The 24,333-nt window shown below is 38.7% G+C and overlaps 1 protein-coding gene across 1 annotated transcript in view; it reads right to left on the minus strand.

Annotated features, from left to right (window-relative positions):
• IQGAP1 (IQ motif containing GTPase activating protein 1) overlaps positions 1-24,333 on the minus strand; it is a 79,407-nt gene that overhangs the window by 23,792 nt on the left and 31,282 nt on the right. Inside the window, exons 5-18 of the mRNA XM_039858222.1 lie at positions 23,073-23,149; positions 17,486-17,553; positions 16,292-16,405; positions 15,581-15,759; positions 14,812-14,896; positions 10,762-10,925; positions 9,846-9,930; positions 8,910-9,073; positions 8,550-8,710; positions 7,386-7,510; positions 5,913-6,076; positions 1,910-2,000; positions 1,544-1,711; positions 666-808 (exon numbers count right to left, since the gene is read on the minus strand). Coding sequence (XP_039714156.1) covers positions 666-808; positions 1,544-1,711; positions 1,910-2,000; positions 5,913-6,076; positions 7,386-7,510; positions 8,550-8,710; positions 8,910-9,073; positions 9,846-9,930; positions 10,762-10,925; positions 14,812-14,896; positions 15,581-15,759; positions 16,292-16,405; positions 17,486-17,553; positions 23,073-23,149 — 1,788 coding nt within the window. The remainder of the gene's footprint in view (positions 1-665; positions 809-1,543; positions 1,712-1,909; positions 2,001-5,912; positions 6,077-7,385; positions 7,511-8,549; positions 8,711-8,909; positions 9,074-9,845; positions 9,931-10,761; positions 10,926-14,811; positions 14,897-15,580; positions 15,760-16,291; positions 16,406-17,485; positions 17,554-23,072; positions 23,150-24,333) is intronic.

Below are 24,333 nucleotides of genomic sequence, written 5' to 3' on the forward strand. Positions count from 1 at the left end.
CTGCTTTCTCAGTTTGTACTAGATCTTTAGCTGAGCAACGGGCATGACGTCAGTCTATTTTTCCGGCCCATGTTCTCACATCCCAAAAATGTCATATACAAAAACTTGAGCTTCTTTTCCTGATAGGTACCCATTCAACCTACCCAATACTGACTGTGCCAAGAACTGTGCCCGGGTCACTAAGGGATTCAAAATGTGACAGGTGACAACACAGGGCTGGGTACCAAAATCCCAAAGTCCCTAGAGTGCCACAATGGAGGAGACTGCAGGGGAATGGACAGATTGCATTTGAAAGTGCAAGTTACACTCTAATACAGAACAGTTTGGAGTTTGTGAAACAGAAACGTTGAAAATGTAAACTGGGAGAGATGAACAGTAGTCACATTTAATGAGGGATAAGAGCAACTTTCTACTTTTCTGGATCATCCAAATTTTCTTTTATAAGCGCACAATTTATCTGACTTAATTCTACAATCTCGATGTGTTTCTAATTTAGGCCTTAATCATGCCCCCAACCACTAGAGAAAAAATTCCTCTAAAATAGTTCATTATATAGCCTTAATTTTAGTCTAAGGCTTCTGACCACATACCCCGTTCCCCCTAACTAATATTAGCTCTAAAACACTTTCTCTCAGCCTCTTCTTGCATAAAGAAATGTGACTTACCTGGATTTCCTCCCGAGAAAGCTGCATAGAATTTTGCACAAAGCCTGGTGGTTCATCCCATCCTCCTTCCTGGGTCTCCAGATTGTGGTAATAATAATATCCACCTTTCACCCAGTGCTTTGCCCACTTGCTGTTATTATCTCCTGGAAGAAAATAAAGGAAAGAGAAAAGAGATCCAGAGCCACGTCCTCTACATTTGTACATCTGATGCTATAGGATGATTCCGGTCTGGTTTAACAATCTAGCTAAAGACATTCCCAAAGCCTATTCCTTGGACCTGTGAGAGGAAAGGGAATCCTAAGTCCCTCTTAAATTATGGCTTTGTGATGTCTCATTTAGTTCACTCATATCTACATTATAAAGAGGAAATATCTATAAACTCCAATTGTATCGTGAACTTTGACTAGTTTTGTTCCTTCCAAAACGGGCATCTAAGACCTTATGTGTCAGTAAACTGTTTTTTAATAAAAGACCTGTAAACCATTCAGCCACTCCAGGCAATTTTAAAAAGGCCATGAAAAGGGATGAAAAATCTTATCTTTATTCCCCTCTTTTTGCAGATAAACTACTTTTATCTAACTATAAGTTTAGATACTGCAGGAGCTACTGATATCCTACAAAAGATGAACAGTCACATATTTTGATCTTTCCCACATTCTCAAAACACTGACCTTTTTAAACATAACTGCCAACAAGGTTGGGGAAAAAAAAGAATATTTTCAAAAACAGGGACTACCTCCTTGGGGTATTTAAAATAAGCTGAAATACTGCACTTCTGCATGAAGGTATCTTCCCTGACAGCCTGTCCTTTTTCCTCTCTGTGGATCTCTCTCATATTCAGGTTCCTAACTGCACATATTTATTTCTCTGTAACCTACCTGCTGCCAGTTTTTTCTTCTTAGCTTCGGCAAGGTCACTCTGGTAAGTTTCACCACACTCAGGGATGACTCCGTACAAGCCGACGTCAGGGGAACGCAGGGCACTCAGTGTTTTACCAATGTCACCACTGTCCACGGCCTCATTAATGGCAAAAATTCCTAAGGCAACTATGGAGAAAGAATTATTACCAAAATAATTTAGAAAGTATCTAAATTCACACACTGGCTTACTTAACTATACCTTCTAGAAAACTGTTTCCCCTACATCTCTCCATTTTGGCCAAGCTGAGATATGAATATTGAGAAACAGAGCACCTCGCCACCATTACCCTCCACCGAAATAGAAATAGAAGAGCTAATACGTACACCTCTGTGCTTCTTGGGTGTCTTTGTTGGACTGCCAGACTGCACCCTGAATTTCATCCAACCATAACACAGCTGACTCATCTTGGGTTTCCTACACACCATGAAAAGAGAACCATGGCATCAGGGCACATGTGTTGAAGGGGGTTTCTGAGACGCAATGAGATATAAAGGAAGAAGTTTCAAACACATGAGACACATGAAATAGTCAACTAGAAGAAGCCGGGTATCAAAGAACTGGTGAAAAGTTGCAAGAGAAATGCCTCAGATGAAGTGGCAGATATATGATGACGAATTCAAGTGATTCAGGAGGTCAACGGCAGCTAGAAGGGACAAAAGGATCAAACTGGGAAGGAGCCTAGGGAAATTTAAAAACTTTCTGTCTAATCATTAGCTGACCATCAGCTAACCAAGCACAGACTTCGGTGGACATACATGACAAAAAATACGGACTTAACAGAAGTAAAAGTCACCAAACGAACAATGAAAATAACAAACGGGGACAACCACCAACACTGAGGAGAGAGTAGAATCTGATTTCCAGAGCTGCCCTGTTATTTTATTAAAATGTCTTATTTTCAATAAAAAATTATGACATGCAAAGAAATAAGAAAGCATAGTCCAAACAGGAGGAAAAGCAGACAGTAGAAATCGTCCAAACTGAACTCAGTAGACTCATATCAGCTATTTTAAATATGTTCAAAGAACTAAAACAAACCATACCCAAAGAACTAAAGAAAAGTATAAGAACAATGTCCCACCAAATAGAAAATTACTGATAAAGAGATAGAAATTAACTTTTTTTAAAAAAAGAATCAAATGAAATTTTAGAGTTGGAAAGTACAATAACTGAAATGAAAAATTCCTAGAAGGACTCAGCAGATTTGAACAAACAGAAGAAAGAATCGGTAAATCTGAAGACAGGTCAACTGACATTATTTACTCGGAGGAACAGTGTCCAGTCAAGGAAGAGTAAGAAAAAAGAATGAAGAAAAATGAACAAAGCCTCAGAGACCTATGGACATTGTCAATGATACCAAAAAATGCATAATGGAATTCCTAGAAGACAAAGAAAAGGAGAAAGAGGCAGGAAGAATATGTGAATAGACATATAACAAACACAGAAATGGAATTAGTAATCAAAACATATCCTACAAAAAAAACAAACCCAAAAACGCAGGACGATACAGCTTTACTGGTGAATTCTTTCAAATGTTTAAAGAATTAACATCAATCTTTCACAAACTCTTCTAAAACACAGAAGAGGAAGAAGGCACACTTCTCAATTCATTCCATGAGGTCAATATTACCCTGATACCAAAACCAGACACAAAGGTATCACAAGAAAACTAAAGACAAAATTTAAATTAAGATCTTTGCTTGCTAAATTTGGAATTCTGGTGATTATTTTTAGAACCACTGCCAAGAAGGCTCAGAGGAACTTAGAAGCTAAGCTGAGGCCTAAAAAAAGACAGTTCCAACTAACAGTGCAGTCACCCAGCTGGGCCTGGCAATGTTAAGCAAATTTCCCTCTGAATGCTCCCTTCCTCTGCCTTTGATGAACTCTGAAGTTATTCCACAGCAAAAGGAAATGCTTCAAACTCTGGCCACATCCTCTAAAAGTTTAACTCCCATGACCCAAGCAAAAGGAACAGTCAGGCTCAGAACACGAGTGAGAGCAGGTACAAGCTACAGCGTCAATCTGCTTTCCTTTTTTGGACATGAAACCCGGCCTAGTTCATTTTCCCAAAGCCCACTCCTCTGTCAGTCCGATGTAAGACTCCTCTGGACTTATATGGCAGCAAAAACAATAACTGCCACTACCGGCCTACAGAGAATCACTGCAGCCAGGGCCCCGTTTGGAGATTCTGAATCAGCAGAAACAGAGTATAAAACTTAGAAATCTGTATTTTTTAAGTGACTTTCCAAACGTTCTAACGATCAGCCAAGTTTGGGAAGCTCTGATCCAACAGATTCAAAACTGATATCAGAGACAGAAATAGACCTCCACTGATAGCTTCCCTACAGGCAACTGGTTCTCATCGAAATAAGTGAAATCAGTTAATTCCTTTGTCTCAATTTCCTTGGCTACGAAATAGGAGTTGTGATTCAACCCTCACCACAGTGATCAACTGACATTCTGCAGAGTAACGTGCCTCTTAAATGAAACCTGGTACTTGCTACATTTACATGATCACAACACGGTAATATCACCTATCCTCATGGCAGTGGAATCAAAAGAGATCTATCAACATTATAATATTATCTACAACCCCACCTCCCCTAACCCAAACTTATAGAGTCCACATGGGTGTCGGTGTACAAAAGTTCCAACAATACAACAGCCTTGGTCTGCTTTTCTGCCTTTGGCTTCCCTGAAAGAATCTGACCCTCTGAATTAAGAAATTCTTTCAGCTCTTCTGCTATAAGAACGTCACTGTACGGATCTTCTAAGTCAGAAGAAAGCTGTGGTCTTCCCTATCCATTTGTTGTTAGTTAGGAAGAACTTAAAAGAAGGTAAATCATGGGGTGGGGCTTAAAAAAAAAGGTTCATCACAATCAGAAACACAGAGAAATTATGCTTGAATCATGCAACTAACATGTGAGGATCTACTATATACAAGGTAACTTCCTACTCAGCAACAGCACTAAAGAGGCATAAATCTTGTCCATTTCCTCAACAAACTAGCTGAGAGCCTAAATAAACCTTTTAAAAGATAGGTTTGTGTTACAATTACTTAGGAAAACTTTTGTGTTCATAGTAGCATTATTCTCAATAGCCATGAAGTAGAAACAACTCATGAACAGAATAACATTCTACACAATGAAATATTATTGGACAACAAAAAGAAATGAAGTACTAACACGTGCTATAACTTGGATAAAACAAGCTAAGTGAAAGAAGCCAGTCCCAAAGGACCACATATTGCATGATTCCATGCCCACGAAATGTCCGAAACAGGCAAATCCACACAGTGAAAGCAGACTGATGGCTGCCTGGGGCTGGAGGGACTGAGGGGAACCGAGGAGTGACTACTAACGGGTACCAGGTTTCTTTTGAGGCTGATGAAAACGTTCTAAAATTCACTGTGGTAAAAATAAATAAATTAATTAAATAAAATTCATTGTGGTGATAGTTGCACAATTCTGTGAATAGACTAAAAACCATTGAACTGTACACTTTAAAACTGTGAGCTGTATGACATGTGAATTATATCTCAATAAAGCTTAATATATGTGTTCCCTATAACCAACAAGTTCCACTGCTAAATGTCTACATACCAGAAATGCATACATACATTTACCAAAAGACATGTACTAGAATATTCCCAGAAACACTATCTGCAATAACCAAAAAGTGGGAAATGACCAAAACTTCACCAATAATAGAATATATAACCAACCGCACACTGGAATAGTATACAACAGCGACAGTGAGAAACAGTTGCTGTATGCAGCCATGGACGGATTTCACCAACACTACGTTGGGCAGAAGAGACCAGACACAGAAGAGCACATGACGGACAATCTCATGTCAATACAGCTCAAAACAAGCAAAAGTCAACTGTGGTGTCAGAATCAGGATGGTGGTTACCACCAGATGGGGTGGGAGCAAGTGAGGACAGGAGGGTATCTGAGCGGGGTTCTGTTAGTACTTTTAACAATCTTGAGTACCAATTACAGAGGTATGCTCAGTTTTTAAAATTCATACAATTATATACTTATGTAACTTATGCATTTTAGAGGATCTCATATTTCAATACAGAATTTACTTAAAGAGATGCAAGAGATGTGTCAACAACCACAACAAAACCACACATATAAAACAGCAAAGCTCCTGGAAGGCGGCGTCTACGTCCTTCACACTTTGCGTTTCTCCAGAAATCTGAATGTAAGGGTGCCCAAGAAATAGTCACTGAGTAAACAGGGGAGATGTCCCTCCCTTGGTGGTTCTAGGAAGAATGAAGTTCTCCGAACAGAAAGGAACCATTTCAATGCCACTCGCCTGGGCTTTTTCTCTCTTTGCCCGGATCAGTGTGTCCTGGTAATGCTGGGCCACTTCTGCCAGGACGCCCTCAAGTTTAGCTGCAGGAATCTGCAGGGCCTGCAGAGTCTTTTGGGCATCGCCTTCATCCAGGGCTTCGTTAATTAAACCGATGGCTAAAATCCCTAGATATGAAAATAACAACGGTTATTTTTTTTAATTAAGAAATCCTATAAGCAAATCAATCTTTAAATATGCTAAGTAAATCTGCCCAAGCACTGCCATGATTCAAACTGTAACCTGTCATCCATAGTATTAAGAAGCATTGTTGTTTTTTTTTTAGTTTAGTTTTTTTCACCTAAAAGCCCTTGTGTTCACATTCCTATTGAAAGCAAGAGTCCTTCTGTTTTATTTGTAATTTCTCTAACTTAAAAGTATGAGAATTTTGATGAAACTGGTTTTATAGTATACTTTCCGGGTACATTCTGCTGTGTAATCAAAACCATTCTTGAGTCACAAAAAGTCAGCGATCAAGGGATCTTAAAAAGTCACCTAATTCAATATTTCCAGACAAGAAAAGATGAGGCTTGAGGATCTCTTCTCCAAGATCACACAGCAAACAAGTGGCAGACGGAGGATCCAAGCTCAGGCGCCACCCCCACCCCCACCCCCGCTCCAAGGCAAGGCTCTTTCTACTAAATCAGTTGAATATTTCTCAAAGAAAAAACAAATTAAACTAGAAATGTTCACTCCTCAGGTATCCTAGCCAGCTGTGCTACTTTGTAAGAACTCTTTGTATAACAAACATTGGGTGGCCATTGTCCCTGGTTGCTGGGAAGCAGCCTCTAAACCTTTAGAATGTCCCACGTGATGGGAAGATCTTTGTTATTCATGGTGGGCCTCTAAGACCACACTGAGTTCATGCTAACCAGGTGACTTCCAGTGGGCCCCAACACTGCTTCAGGATGGAGGCTGGGCCCGCTGGAAAGACCAATCATGTGATTAGAAGACGGGAGCTTTGAGTCCTGTGATATAGTGATCTCAGCCCAGCTTCCCATCTCCTGGAGTTGGAAATTAAGTTCAATTACATGGTGATGATTCAATAAATTTTTTGTATGTAATGAAGCCCCCACAAAACTCTAGCTACCCAAAGCTCGGATGAGCTTCCCTGGTCGTGACACACATCCATGTACTGGGAGGGACACATGCTGAGGACACCCTACCAGACATCGCCCTACAGGTCTCTCTTTGTTATAACAGCATTTAAAAATAACATATCATGGTCAACTCCCTGCCTGAAAATCTTAGTTCTTAGTTCTTATGACCTATATACCTAATTATAGCAGTTGCCTGGTGTTTTGAAAAAAATATCCAACCTTAGCTTTTTGAGTTACATGCATACTTCAATTTTCAAAAATCCTTCCAGGAGTAGTGTTTCCAACCAGTTCATGGAACCACATCATCTCTTGGGGGGACAAGAAGCAGATTACTCACTCTCGTGTTCCTCCTGCACCACCAGATTCACATGGTCCACACAAGCTTGGATGTCATTCCAGGTGATAAATTCGTTATTCTCTGCACGTGCCTGAGCTTTCAGCTTCATTAGCTCATCAAGATACCTGCCCCATTCCCCAAAAAAAGACAACAAAGTACAACATAAGAAAAGGGAACTTCAGGGCTATTGTGGATGACAGGAATGAGAAGACACGGAGCAAAGTACTGAAGAACAAAGACAGGTAAGGTACTCCAAAAGTTAGATATCCTCTAGAGGCCAGCTTTGGGATGAAGGAGTTATCTTAAACAAAATGAAAAGATGTCACTTATTCCCAACAGCCTGTTATATACTCTGAATTCCAGGTAAGACCAGCCCTAGAATCAGATGCGGCAGCAGCCAAAGCCTTTCCTCTAAGGACAAGAAAACGAGGCCAAACATCAGCTAGTAAATGTAGTAGGAGTGACAGATCAATAAATCATCAATCAGCAGCTCTTACTGAAAGTACTGATTTAGGCAAGGATTATCAATTGGGGTTAAAAATATTAGCTAAATGGTTAATTGAGAACTGGACATTTTGATGGTATAAAAGGTGCAAAATGAGATTATGGTCCAGGGATAGAAAAACACAAATATCCGTTGCAGAGATAAGCAGTCTCCCTGATCCAAGGATCAATCAGTATCTCCGATGGCGAGACAAGCAGACTTCATAAGCCTCTTGATATGAGAAAATATGAAATACACATCACCAAAAATATTCAACTAAATCTTGACAAGCCTTTAGACCTAATTTCCAATTTACAGGAATAAAACAAGTATTAGGAAGCATCCCAACAAGAAGATAGGATGTTTATAGGACAATTGGTCCCATCTCTTTCGAGGATATTCAAGAAGTATTATTATTTTGTAAAGATATAATAAAGCATTATTTCAGTCATATAACAATGCCATTGTTCTGATAAGCATATTTACATATTTAAGAGAAGAACATCAGATATCTAGTTTACTCTAAACCATTAGCATAACAAAGAATAAAATGAATCAAAATGGAGAAAAAAAGATGATCACACAGAAGTCACAATGTCTGTGAAGAAAACAAGAAAGTTGACACAGCAAAGGCAGGTGACAGGCGTCGGTGGATTCAGTCCACCACTAGAGACACCCACCTCTGACAGTTTTCTTCTTCAATATTGGTAAGGCCTGTAACTGAACTGCTCAGCTGTTTCCACACGGTGTTCATGTCTCCAGACTCCAGTGCCCTGTTGATGAGGGCCACTGACGACAACATCTCCACTGCAACGGAGAGCTCGGGGTGGGTGAGGCTATGCTGGACAGAGGGAGAGGGAAAAAGAGTGAGGAGAGGTATTCTGCGATACCCAGGGAGGTTCCAAGTTTAATCAAGCCAGGAAGAGTCTAAGTTTCTGGTTAAAAAAATTAAGTTCCATCTAACTATACACCAAGAAGTGGGTGGTAAATTCACCCCGACTGCTTTTTGCTCCCAGACAGGACAGGCTCAGCTAGCTTACTTCCGGACTCTGTTGCTGCAGGGTAGCCAGCTCTTTCTGATACAGATCGGCAGCAAACGGATACACCTGGGGCAGCTGGGCTTCGGGATTCATGAGTTCCAGAACAGTCTTCTCAGCCACACCCTTCTGGATGGCAGCATTAATCGCTGCCACGGCTGCCAGCCCTGGGTAGGGGACAGGAGGTCAGAAATGAAGTTTGCTGAGTCAGCCCTGGAGGGTAGGCGATGCCAACTGTCACAGAAGGCAGTTGTATTCTGTGGATGCACTGTTAGCCATGCCATCTGAAGTGGCACTTTCATCTTTAAAAAGCTAAACTGTATGGTATGTGAACTATATCACAACAAAGCTGTTTTAGAAAGCAGCCTCTTCGTCTCCTTAATCATGTTTTCTTTCTACTCCAATCATCCCGCAGCCGCCACCATCCTCTACCTAAAATAGCTCTTCCTTCCCTGTAGCCCAATAAGTAAAGTGCCACCTTCTTTGGCTGCCATGCAAAGCTTTCCACGATCTTTCTTTGCCTTATAAAACTCAACCCAAAACATCTACACAAACTTTATTCTAAGCGCTGTTCCTTCAATACACCTTTCACCTTCTGTCCTCCTGCTCACATTTCCTTCTCCTCCTTTTGCCCATATTGGGAATATCCTTCTCTTTCCTCTTTCATCATCCAGATCTTGCCAATGCCTTACGCCTGGCCCCCTTCAGAAGTTTCCCTAAGCAACCATGGAGTGCTCACTAGGCAAAGGGAGCCCATGCTGACTGTACGTCTGCTGTAGACACCAGAGGGACCCTACTGCCGCCTGCTAGTGGACGGACTATGGCTAGCAGGCCTGGGGTGGGGTGAGGAGCGACGAACTCTAACCTCAGATCCTCAGTGACATGAAGCCAGCCCCTCCCCTCCTCAGCATTTCAAGAGGCCCAACAGGGGACCCTTACTTCTCTGGTACTGCTGAGCGGCGCTGTTGGCGGCGTCCACTCCAGCCTGTAGCTCCTCCTTCTGCAGGGGATCAGCCTGGCCACTCTGAGGAAAGCAAAGCACATTTATGTCAAGACGACTCCTGCCTCTGCCTCCAGACATTACAGTTCTCCTACCTCAACAGCAGTCACTAGGGACAGAGAGCCATGGGGACAGGCGACAGCTTTAGGCTACATGCAGCCAAAGTGGCAGCCCTAGTGAGAGCCAAAAGCCTCAGCCAAATCTGAGGTATCCAAATGTTCTGGATACCACTACATTTAAAAAAATATTTTGTGAGAAGCATCAAAATGTTTATAGGATTATTAGCACATTAATGCTGCTTACTCTGGCCAATATAGGCCGGGAATTTGCAAAATGTATACTTGCCCTGATTTAGACAAAAAAGAAAACCCCTCGTATATATTCTTAAAAAAAAAAAACAAACACCAAGTACAGTCCCACGCAGTGTGTTCTTACTGCACATTAAGTATTTCCCCAGTGTTGGCCAGAGGAAACTAGTGAGGCATGGTTTTTTTCCGTAGAAATTCCTGAAGTACGAATGTAAAAAAAATTCAGGTTTTCCCCAACGGCTTTTGGTCTGGGGACTATGGGGAAGGCTCCAAGCGAAGGGGTGGTTAGACTGGGAGAGTGGGTGCTGACTATTTTAAAAGAGGATTTATCAGAAAAAGAGAAAAAAAAAAGATGATTTATATCTCTAAAACCAAAAGAAAGCTGAAGATAATGCGTACTTTACTTCAGGATATTTTAAAAACTTAATTTACACACAGGAGAAAAAGTTATACTAGAAAAAAAAGGCCTCATAAGCATCTTTCAAATGACAACAGAATTCAAATGTATGTACATGAGCCCTCGCAGGTTTGACCCGGATCTTCTCACCTGTCTCTTCTGCTGTCTCTCACTTAGCAGCTGCTTGAGGTACCAGTCGCTGTTCTGCTGCTGCAGTCCTCGAAGGCCCAACGCCGGGGACTGCAGAACCCTGAACAAGGCCGGAGCGGCTCCCTGATCCAAAGCCAGGTCTATATTGGCTAATGCAGATAATGCTGAGGAGGAAAAAAGGCAAGCGCTTAAGAAAATACTATATTACATGATAGTAACATAAGCCTACTTAAATAAAGGCTTCGGATGTAGACAACCTGACACCAACATGGACACAATATAAGAGGCGCTAATCCAGACCAACGCATACGTAAATTCTCTCTAAAATGCCAAGTTGTTGTCTAAACTACTAAACAGGAGAAAGTATCTCCCACAGAAATTTACTACGTCTCTGGACAATTTTGTTTCAAAAACATCGTCAGAGAGGATAAAGAGGGTAGAAGGGGTCAAATATATGGAGATGGAAGAACAGACTTTAGGTGGTGAGCAAACAATGGGGTGTACAGATGTTGCATTATAAAGCTGTACACCTTACATAATGTTATTAACCAATCGTCATCCCAATAAATTTAATTGAAATATTTTAAAAATTTGTTAAAGCTCCCATCATGGAGTTGAAACTTAAATACAACAATCCCCCTTGCCCTGTGACAGTCTACGTGCCCTCAGCCACTTCCCGCATGCATCACTCCGAATCCCTCCGCTACCCTGGCATCTCCCCAATACTCTCTGCCCAGAGCAGTCAGTGCCCAACCCCAAGGGCAGTCTGACCTTGTGGAATGGAAGGGGACCCTCTCAAGAGTCTCTGCTCCTAACACAAAACCTGAGGTTGCACAAGGTCGTTCACAGAACACATGACAGTAAAAACCCAGATGTTCGGTCATCTGAAAATGATACTTTCCTCGGAGTGTTATTAGATAAAATCATATACATGAAAGTATTTTGTATATTGTAAAATAAATACTAGGTTGAAAGTCAGAATAAGGTATTTTCTGACATCGGAAATGATAATTACTGTATTATTTTCAGTTTGCCTAGTTTTAGAAGAGAAAATCATTCTCCCTCCCATGCCCCACCCAGAGATGAACATCTGATGTTACCACCAAAGTAGCAACACAAATCAATAACAAAATACTAAAAATCAAAATGTTTGGGGCATAGCAGCACTTATCAATTTAAATGTTTTCATTAGTAAAAAAGAAAACATATGGTGTTAGTAAGAAAACAAAACAGTCCAAGGGGAAATGAAGTCTCAAATACACTGGAAAATGGGGTTGGGGGCGGTGAGGAAGAGTAGAACTAATAAATGAAACCGATACTTAACAGGCTGAAAGGTTCAAAAATTGCTACGAATTTGTGGTCTCACTACAGACTCCTAAGAGACTGTTCGCTTCTCCCCAATAATCAATTATACCTGCAATTCAGCTAACCGATCACCACACCAAGGCGGTGGCTACCTGAGTTACAGCTGCAGGTCTATGTGGCTGTCAGCAACTCACCATTCATCCCTTCAACATTTACTGAGCACCTGCTACGTGCTGCAAATATAGCTGTGAATAAAACAGACCTCTCTGTCTTCGTGGACTTTGATAGTAATGGAGGACAGAAAATAAACAATCAATACAAGAAACAACCAGGCTTTGTCTAAGTATGCAAGATAGAATCTCAGAGTATGTATCTATAAAAGCATCTAGTCAATTATGCTTTTACTAGAAACATAAACTTTCTACTTAAATGTGTAGATATTTAAATGAACACTTACACCATTTATATTATAAAGATGGCAAAGTTTAGTACATTATTTCGACAATTTCTCCCATGAAGCTTTAATTTACTCTAATTTTCCTTATTCTACCTAACAAAAAATAAAATAAAACCTTTTTCTTATTTTTAACTATTTGGCCTTTGGCTTTCTTCTGGGGCAGTGTTAATGGCTTCATTCCTCACTCTCATGTCCTAGAAAAGAATCTTATCTATAATCACATTCAGATAATTCCTGGGACCTAAAGTTCCTAGATCTTCCTAGCATTCAACTCCCCCTGGCCTTAGACTTTTACTATAATCAGGAAAAGACAGTCCTCTTAGGGGAATTCTGCCTTAACCTCACCTTATCTACCCCAGTGAAGAAGGTTCATACTCCAAGGAAGAGTCATCATTCCCTTCTTTATTCTCAGACTGCACCTCACACACTTTGTTTGAACCAAGCTGCCCTGAAATTATTCATTTGCATGTCTGTCGTCTTCACTATTCTGAAAGCTATTTGAGGGAATTTTTATTATTCTCGTCCTCTGACCACATGAGAAGAATGTGATTGAAACACTTCAATAACATGTACATATGATTCTTTCCTCACATGTTTGTAACTGACTCTCATATTATTAGCCAGGTAAAGCTATAAAGGTGATAAAGTCCCAAACAACATAGCAGAAAAAAATTCCTTAGTAAAACAAAAAGAGTATTTTGTGCACTGTATGCAGCAGAGCACGTACTGGACTTTCTTCTCACAGAGACAGCTAAGTATAAAGGAACACTCCAGAGTATACTGGTGACTTAAGTGTTCATACAGGTACAGCACAAGTCACCCATTCTTGAATGGAACTATTACTCTGTACAGAAAGCCATTATCCTAAATGAAGCAGAATGAAACAGAATACAAAGACTCCTGGTAGAAGTTAGAACTTCTTATCAGTGGGAGTAGGTAAAACCTTATACATTCTCTTTAGTTGTTCAGAGTATTAATTCAAGTGAGAAATTAGGACCTCCAAATAAACACAGAGGACACTGATTACTATTACTATTGCTGTTATTATTATTTTGAGCAAAACAAGATCAAGGTTGAAATCAAATAAGCTTGAGTTCCTGTGATGAGTCAAAGCCTATGTTAGGAAGTATGAGGGTTTCAAAAGAAGTAGAACTCAAAAGTAATCTCTACTTTAAGGATTTTACAAAGATGTCAGAAACAAAGATCAAGAAATAAGATGACATATAATTATTAAATGGTGTGATTTAGCCTACAAATGCTGTAGGAGAATTGAAAGTCAATTATATTTTGAGCTGAAATATGTACTAAAGTGAGAATTGAGCTGGATCTTGAATAATGGGTACGATATGGATGAAATAAGAGACAAGCCATGAGGGCATTATAGTAGAGTGATTATATGATTTTTTAAAAAAAGAAATATTGCTAATGTTTATTAGTGCTTACTAAATAGCAGGCAATTTACATACATTATCTCATTAGCTGCATAATGGTTCTATGCCACAGGTGCCCAGTGTCACACAACAATTAATGAGAGGGCAAGACATCAAATTCCAGGTCTGTCCCACTCCAGATCCACTCTTCATGAGTCATGAAATGAGCAGAGTGAATACAGGAGACAATTAGGCAAATGAGTGTCTACAGAGAGTTGTATGTATAAAATGCTGCGTAAAGACCTTCACTGGGCCAGGGATCTGCAAGTCATAAGGAACCAATGCAGGCTCTTGAGCGAAAGAGTGACAAAATGGAAATGATACTTTCAAGAAATTAATTTCCCAAAAGTCTGTAACACGTGTATACAAAAATCAATATGAACAGAACAATCTCATTTTTGTTTAAATATATGTTTTGAAAGGGATACATATAAAAAACATCAATAGTGGTTATTTCTAGATGATGGGAATCTGATTTTTTATTATTTACCTCTGGATGACCAATTACTCTTTAAAAAAAAAACGAAGCTGTTATATTACTTTAAAAACAGAAAAAACAAAGTTCCTATTTAGATTTTTTTTTAAGTGTGTAACACAGAGTAAAAGAGTGAAACTGTAGCCAAAAAGATCAGCCCAGAAGCTACAGCAGATGCGTGGATGGAGGGGTGACGGCATGCCTGAGGATAGCGGTAGCTAAAACAGACACCTATGAATGCAAAAGACAGTCACCAGCGATAGCTCCTAAACGAATCCACTAATATCTAAAATAAATACACTACGTCATCGGTCCAAGAACAGATCAACACTCAAATTATTCTCTTATGTCCACTTAGCTGCCTGGTTCAGGGACATACTTACTATTGACTTTGTTTATATTGCCTTGAATTTCAGCTTGAGTGAGCAGCTCCTCATAAACGTCCCTCTCTCTCTCAGAGTTTTCTGTCTGAAAATGAGTAAAAAGTATAGTTACATTAGCTAAGGTCTCTAGAAGACCACAGAAATACATTTGAGCTCCTCCCCCATCATAATAGAACCAAGAGCAAGTAAGGGTGTGGCTTAAAGCGAAAAGCAGAATGCTCCAGGACTGTGACTGAAACATAAGCAGGTCTGCCTGTCAAGGACAAGCCCTGCAAGAGAAGGAAGCATCAGTGAGCACTGCCCTGCTCACTCTCGCTCACTCAGGAGCCTGCAGGCCTGCCTCGGACTAAGCAGAACAGTCATCATATCCAGGGACCAGATCTCAGAGCCTATCTTTAGTTTGCACAAAACTCAGGAACAAAGTAGAAGTCAAAATGGAATCTAATACAAAAAGATTACATCTGTGTGATTCCATTTCAGTTATATGAAATTCCAGAAAAGGTACACCATAGTGAGAAAAAACAGACTAATAGTTGACTGGGATCAGGGGAAGGGGTTGGGGCGGGGGTGGAGAGACTGACCTGGGAACTTTTGGGGTGATGGTTATACAACCACATACATTGTCAAAACTTGTCAAACTGTACACTTAAAATGGGTGAATTTTACTGTGTGTAAATTACACCTCAATAAAATGATTTTTTTCAATGTAGTCCAATCAATCAATGAAAGAACATAAATCAATTAGAATGAACAGATGTTCCACTTTTACCCTGTTTTTAGCATTTGTCATTTTGTCCTGCTTGGCCTGGTAGAGTATATCTTGGTAGGTGGAAGCCAAGGGCTCTTCAAGATTTACAAGCATGGCATTGGGGTTTTTCAAAGCTGCAAACGTGTCAGCTGGAATTCTACGGTCAACAGCTTCATTAATAGCAATAACGGCGGCATGTACTAAAAAAAAATTATCAAAATACAGAACACTGAGATTATACAAAATTAAGGATGTACGTTACACATAGAAAACAACACTGCAACCCGCTAAGACAGAGAGATGTTTGTTTTCATAGTGAAATAACGACTGCTGTTGGAGGAGTGGTTCCCTGGGTCCTGGTGAGCCCAGCTCCTTTCTTAGGATGCACAAAGCCACAGCTCTGATCCATATTTGGGATGGTGAATATGAAATCTCACAGGGATTTGCCATGGAAATGTTCACTCTTAAGCAGCATATAAATACCATTAAAAAAAAAAACAACTCAAAGAGGCACTGAAATGTAGGACTCACTAAGTGCCTGCATTATAATCAAAATCAATCACTTATTTCCAATTAACAATAGCATAAAAGAAGGTAGCAGTATTTAACACTAGATCTACTGACCTAAATTTACAAGCGAAATTCCTAATGTCCAAGATCATCATTATTGTATTAATTATTGAAAGTGGTAGCTATGATCCCATTTGAACCCCCAAATTTCCCTCTTCTTACATGCAGCTTCATCCACTGAGAGTTCATTAGCCAGGATGCCCCCGATCTTGCTGAAGGCAGGCATCTGGATCCCATACTTCTCCAGTTCAATCTTCATGTTGTTGATTTCTTCCTCTACAGGAAAGAATTAAGACCAAGTCAAGCAAGTTAAATACCTTTCCATAACTCAGAAAAGGAAACAGATTCTTCGCCTACAAAATGAGATAAAGTAGATTCTACCCTCAGATAGTATAGAGAAAGCACTTAAGGCAGTACCTGGTACATAACATGCACTCAATAGATTTTACCTATTAATACTATTATCAAGAGCATCAAAAATAACATAGCATGAGAATGGCCCTACAGAAAATAATTTTTCAAAACTGCTACTTTCCTACAACCAATTTATAAATGGAGCAGTTTCTAAAGAAGCTCAAAAGAAGTGAATTACAAGTCAGTCAGTTATCTCAGTCTTTATAATCCAAATCTCTAGCTGCCATTAAACAATTTCCTTTCTAAGGCAGGAAGCCAAGTGATAAAGAAAACAACACATAAGATCGGGCCCTTGCCCCAAGAGAAGTGAACAACTTCCCTGGAAGGAAAAATATCTCTGGTAAAAGTGGTTTTACCATTTTTAAATTCCCAGGCCTACAAAATAATCACTAGTTTGAAAGTTGTGAATCTATCTTACCCTTAACCAATATTCTCCCCAAGGCCCCATCTCCTCAAGTATCTGACTACAGCAAATACACGCAGAGTAAGCTAAATAAATTTTTAAATTACCAAGCAAGCTAAATATTAAAAATTACTAAATTGTCATCTTTGTATCCTCTCACTCCTCACCACCCTTGTTTTGCCCACAATAGGTGCTCGCTAGAGGGAAAGGGAGACTGTTATAAAGTTTTTTTTTTCTACAATACATGTTCGGTGTTAGATGTTAATATATTTTGTTTTATATATTAATATTATTCTCAATTTAGATACAAGAAAACTGAGAATCACTAATCATACCTGTGTCGTAACAGAAAACAGAGCCTGAACTTCCAGGTTTAGTATTCTTTCCACCACACCAGAGAAAGCAAGTTATTTATATTTCTTTTGTCTCTGTTGCCAGAGTCTTGTTAAAGCCCTGTGTCTTTAAGACTGGTACTGTTGCCTCTGCAGGCTATTTCCACATAAACTGAGTATTTTCTGCCAAGTCTATTAACTCTTTACCTGTGAAGTCAACCTTTCCATACAGGTCTTGAATCTGAGGAGCCAGGCCTAGTTTGAATAGGTACAAGCTAGAAGACAATAAGCAAAAGAGTTCGTTAGGCCTCCCAGCTGTACCTAGCTGCAGCTCTTAGATTAAAAAGTAAAATCAGCATAAAAAATAGAAACATTCTAAACACTGACTCCCAGTATTCCACAATTCTCCTTTGCAGTTATAATACTTTCTACCCCATAGCCTTTTTTGAAAATTTTACATAACAATATTGTTCTAAAAAGTCACAAAATGTAATGTAAAAAACACTGGAGTGGGAATCAGTAAACACAAGTTCAAGTCCCAGGTCTAGTACAAAGCCAGTACGTGATTAGATGTTAATAAAATGTTAATATAATTAACATACGTGAAGAATGCTCACTTCTGTTTACCTTCTTGTTATCAATGTTTAAAGTAACAAGATATTTTAGAAAAGTCTCATGAAAATGATTCGGATGGAAAATCTTATTTAAACTGAATTCATGTTACTGACCAAAAAAGTTTAATTCAGGTAGTTTAGGAGTTTTAAGTAGAGTACACAGTACACATTACTCTTTATGTTTGGCAATATTTGTTTACTTATTTATTTATCATTTGGCATTCAATATTATTTTATATTAGTTTCAGGTATACAGCATAGTGGTTAGACATTTATATAATTTATGAAGTGATCCCCCCAATTAGACTAGTACCCACCAGGCACTTTACAGTTATTACAATATTATTGCCTATATTCCCTATGCTGTACTTTACAAACTGTGACTATTTTGTATCTACCAATTTGTTTTTAATCCCTTCACTTTTTTCACCCACCTCCCCAAACCCCCCATACTTTACTCTTTGAATAAAAAAAAGAAATCTACTAGACTCTAAACTTCATGAAGGCAGGGACAAGTCTTATTCATCAATGTCTACTCAGAGCCTAGCATATATTAACATTAATCAGTATTTCAAAGATGGATAGATGAATAAATAAATGTCTAAGCCCAATTTAGGTTAAATGGATTCTAAGACCCTAGCAAATCAGAATCAATAAATTAGAAGAGATCAGAAGAGTAAGACATTAACAGCCTAGCAATAAGGGAGGAAATAAAAAATATCTGAGAAATGAAGCATAGAAGCTCAATTAGGGGGTCTACAGTTCTTGCAAATAATCTATAATCCTAAGCATTATCTAAATACAAGTATGAACCACACATATTACATGTACAGACATGATCAGAACTTAAATTGTATATAATAAACCCAAATGTATAATCTAAAAAAAAAAAAATCAAGTGTTCTGAACACATATTCAAATTTACACACCCACAGTAGCTAACCATTTTCTCAGATAAGTGTAAGTATAAATCATGTTACGATTAAGAGCTTTTCTTAAGAATAAAATGCTCAAGATGGAACTATAGGAAGTTCTTCTCTCAGAATATTTTGAATCTATTCAATAAACTTTCCAAAGCAAAAGAGCTAATAACTTCCTATACACGTAAAATGTTCCCTTCTTTATTTCTCCCACATAGCGTGTTCCACCTGCATTCTAAATTAGTAAGAATATTCTTCTCCAGGAATTTCTTCCTCTTTTATTCCTACTTTGAAATAGGAAAGTGGCTGCCACACTTTAAGAAAGTCCAAGAATGTCTTTTCCACAGCCCTAAGAAGAGCGAGTTAGCTTTTAATGCCCTGCAGTGGTAAAGCGAAGGTGTTACAGCAGCACTAGCTGCTAGAGGAAAAGCAGAGAAGGGAAGACATGGGCACTATCCTTCTTTTATTGCATTTTAATTATTAGGAATATTTTAAAGAGATGCTGGAGCTAGGAATGTAACTGTAACGGCCACGAAGATCCTCTTGCCCAAAATCTGAAGTACTTAACCTCAAAGCTGGAACTTAAAATTTCTAACATAAACATCACTTTGCAACCTTTGTTGTGCTCTCCAGTGCCTACTTTCACAAATAAGCTGTTAGGTATCTACAGGAGAAAACTGAGCTCAGATTTCTTTTTTCTTTTCTTTTTTCCTATTTAAGCTATACTTTATAGCAATGGAGAGAAAGAAGCTATGTTAGCCTATCTGGATTCCGATTATCTCTGCTGACTGCAAAGTAACTTAGAAGTCACTATGCTAATCTCAAGGATTATTAATAAAGGCTCTTAAACACAAACACAGCTGTTGATGAGGAAACAGACTCTAGAACAGGTCCGTGATCTCATATCTAAATTCTTTGGGTCAGATATGAATTTAAGATTTCTCAGATATTAGAAAGGTTTTCCAGTGTATATAGTATTATTATAAAACACTCTCGGCAAACTTTGAGGCAGCCCCCCTAAACAAATACATTACTTTTCTGCAGAGAAACATATGTATAATCATACCAAGTAGATAAATATTCTAAATAACTTCAATTAATTCTGCTTTTTTTTTTTTGCCAACGGAAGAGTTTAAACCAAACTGAAACTTAATTTTCAGAGCTCTCAGGTTTCTTTTGAATTTAGGATAAAGAAATCATGGGTCTACTTAATCCCAAAATTAGTTCTGAGAAAGATGTCATCAGGGGAAATTGAAATAAAGGATACAAATGTATTTGAAATAATGGAGAATTGGGGTCTTATCTGAGACTGGAATTACAAGAGTAATTTAGCATGACTAAAGTATAGTGACTATCTCTGGAATAACGCCAGTCAAGACTTAAAGGCTGGGGGTGGGAGGACAGCAGAAAGGAAGAAAAGAGAGATAATGCTTTCGATCCAAAAGGGAAACGGTAACTCATCCAGTACAGTGAAATAAGGAACCTGCCTTGAACAAGGCTGTGTTTTATGGTAAAGAAGAGGCTCCAAACAGGTATAAACACTTTCTACGTATTATCAAGTGTTGACAACCCACCCTTCAGGAAAAACGCTTATAAGGGAGGAAAGAACTCATAAATCACCAACCAGAACACACTGCTCTGTACATACTTTCTAAGTACAGACTGCATATTGAAGAGAAACAGACAATAGCAGACTTCCTCACTTTCTCATTCTGACTCCATCATTAGAAAGGCACGGTTAATTCTTCATCTCCATTTCAGAGAATCTGAGGACCTGGGAGCCAGGTGACACTGCAGAGAGCAGCGGCTACAGAGCGCACAGAAGGTAATTCCGCCAGCTCAGCATGTGCCTGCCAAGCTCAGATGCCCATTGTAGGTACGGCCTTCACAGGGTTACCAATATAGACAGACCTCACATAACGTGAATTTAATCAGAATTAATCTGATTTTGGATCAGATATATACATATGAAATTGCTACGATCTGAAAATCCCCCTAGATATCACCCATTCCCAAACATTTATAAGACTCCTTATGTTACCATTGTTTGTCCAACATTATTCTATGTACCCTGGAGGGGAAAAAAAATGTAAGGCATGACCTCTGTCCGTAAAATGCTAATAATGTAACAGGGAGAAAGGATTAAACATATGGAAGAAATAATATGTAACTAAGACAAACAAACAAACAAAAACCCACAGGAGTTTAGACAAAGGAATAAGCCAGCATCATTGGAGATCACAAAACTTCCTTAAGACAGTAGGAATGATCTAAGACTGGACAAACATGAAGTCATCCAATAAAGAGAAAGTACTGTTTCCCTTTTACATTTATTTACAGGGCAGAAAATATCCCTGTGAGCTGGAGGAGAGGAAGGAAGATTTGTTATAATGTGTGATTCTGACCTGCTGTATGCTAAGTATCTAAGTACTAGAGACACAAAGATAAAGAAAAAATAAAGGAATTAGTTCTTGCCCCCAAGGAGTCTACAAAAAGCAAGCTGTAAGAGCAAATATCCAGAGTACAATGTAACGAGCACTATACCTGAAGTAAGAGTTGTGTACAAAATGCTAGAGGAGCACAAAGTCGGGAAGCAGCTTATTCTGCTTGAAAGGGATAAAGTGAAAAAAGAAAAAAGAAAAAAGTATCAATGACGGGGTAGTAGAATTTGGAGGTGGCACTTGGCGAAGAGCACGGGTTAAACTAGAGAGAAAGGGCACTCGGGCAGAGGAAACGGCATGACCAGAGGCCAAGGGCACAAGCCAGGCATGTGTGGTGAAAATGCTGGAGCACAGGCTCAGAGGAGGGAATGGCGGCAGGTGAGATCAGAAAGAAGCCATCAAAATATTTTATGAAGGGTCTGATATGATCAGGGCTGTTTGGGAAAGATAGCTCTGGTGACAGCACGGCAGACTGGCAGATGGACCAAAAGAGAGAAAGCCTGGGAAGGGAAATTTCTAGAAAGGAAGTTAATGCATTGGTCCACACTAGAGATCCACTAGTCCTCAGCTATATTATTTCTTTCATGGGTTTCACACTATTGCAGTGATATCAAGGATCTGGCACATGTTTGATCAAACTAGAGACAATAGGCTTCTTATGGGTCAATATTATATATTCATATAGATATAAAACTAATATTTATTAAGCACATATACAGGATGCTATATAAAATGAGCAGCCCAAGCAAGAAATCTCATACTCACATCCCATTCATTCCAACCACCTTCTCCTTCAGTCATATGGCCATCAAGTATATTTGGACCACTTAGAAATACCACACTATGAGCACTTAGTCCCATCCCAACCCGCCCTTTCCCCTTTCTTCCTCAAAGCCAAGAACCTGAAATTAAATCATCTCCCAAATTTACTACGAAATTGTGAAAAAGTATACTTTGTTTCAGTTCCTATTTATCATATTTGTGTTGGCATAAAAATTATTTAATGGATAAAAGGCTTGATGAGGACCTACGTAACTAAATCAACCATTTGATAGTTGTTGATATTATTTGAAGATGTTGACAAAATTTGATTGTACTACTCAAGAGTATAAAGACATAGTCTACTTTGTAATTCAGTGTATCAGCTTGAAACAAAATGGTAAATAAAAATATTCAAATGTATATACTTTTTATAATTTTTAAGAGATTCTAATTAAAAAGAAAGAGCTGTATCCCAAGTGAAATGCAATTCACAGAAACACTAGATCAATAAGGAAATATTATACTATGTTTTCAGAGCAGAATTATCTGCTATTATGGGAATAAACAAATCCCTTCTCCCTACTCCCTAGAAAAACACAGCTGTTTCTCACCATTTTGTTAGGATAACAGTACCCTATTCTATTTGAAAATTCTGAAGCTAATGCAAAAATCTTGTCATTATACCACGGACAAAAAGCTACACACTCAGATGTTATTCCTAAACTGCTTTTTAAAATTGAGATATAATTGACATATGACATTATTAGTTTCAGAGGTAGAACATGATTCTATATACATACATATATATTGTATATATGTATATTATGTATATATTGTGAAATCATTACCACAATAAGCCTAGTTAACATCTATCACCACAGTTACAAATTTTTTTTTCTTATGAGAACTTTAAAGATTTTGTCTCTTAGCAACTTTCAAATATACAATATAGTATTATTAACTAGTCTCCATGCTGTAAATTATATCTCCAGGACTTATCGCCCATCTGTTCTCTTATCTGTGTACAATGCTTATTTTACCAACAAAACCTGATTACCTGAGTGCATGGATACAGTAGATACATCTTGGCATGTTCTTTCGATCATAGATATCTGTAGTTTCTGGATAAAAAATCTAAAGAGAAATAAAAGAAGTAGAGGTAAGGTATCCAGAATCATCTTTTTGGTGATTTTTCAAACTCTACATGCTCACTTCCCAAGATTGAGACGTCCTCCCCTAAAAGGTGAAAATCAGTTCCAGTGAGACACCCTTCCTGAAAACAGTACAGAACACATTTTAGAAAGTAAAAGAAAAAATAAGGTTGGGTAGATAGGATGGAATCAGTTATGAGGACCTTAAAAGTGTGAACTTGATATGCAGGCCACAGAGAAGTCCTAGCTTTGGAGCCAAGGATAGAAACGGCCTTGGGAAGATATGACTGGAGATAGGACACAGGATATACTGAATAGCGGAGAGACGGGAGCTAAGAAGGCAAGCTGGCAGGCTGTTCCAGCAGGTAAAAGAGACACTTCAAATCAATCAGGAAGCTTGGGGAATAACTGCGTTTAGGAGGCCAAGGTAACGCCAAGGTTTTGAGACTGGATGACTGGGGAAATGATGACAGGGTTCCATATATTATGGGACGGGAGGCGGGGTTCACTTGAGGAAAGAAGGTAGGTTTAGTTTTAGATACGGGAAATTCTAGGAGATAGAAAGCTATCCAAGGAGAAATGTCCAGCAGCTGACTGTTTTTTTCTTGTAGCAAAGAGTCTGCAAAGTAACTGAAACCAGGAGAATGAGAGTATGTAGATAAAATAAGAATTGCATCTTAAGGAATGTCCACTAGGACACGGAAGGTAGAAAAGCTGAAGAAAAGAGAGGATAGGTTGGGCAGATTAAAAACAATTTTTAAAAAATCAAACTCAAAATAAAATATTTAGCAAAGGAGGTAGGCAACAGTACCAATTATAATAGAGTCAAAAAGGACAAGAAGCAAAAAGTTATCACAATAAGTTTCTATAATTAACCAATAGGTACTATATAAAAAAATTACGGAAAACTATATGTGTATCGTCGATTATATATCATACATTACATTACGGACAACAATACGCTTTTAGGCTTAGTATCTTTACTCTATATTATGCAAAAGTCTTCTGGACCTAAATTATGTAGGGTGGACATTTCAAAACCGGTAACTACGATAACCCTGTTGTCCCTGAAAGCCTTTGGAGAATTGTTTATTGCAATTGTGGTCCAGGACAATGCATTACTGTTAATCAACGAAAAGGTAATAAAATTGAGTCACTGAAAACGCA

This window comes from Pteropus medius, unplaced genomic scaffold (genome assembly GCF_902729225.1).
Source record: "Pteropus medius unplaced genomic scaffold, Ma_sr-lr_union100, whole genome shotgun sequence".
Taxonomy (NCBI): domain Eukaryota; kingdom Metazoa; phylum Chordata; class Mammalia; order Chiroptera; family Pteropodidae; genus Pteropus; species Pteropus medius.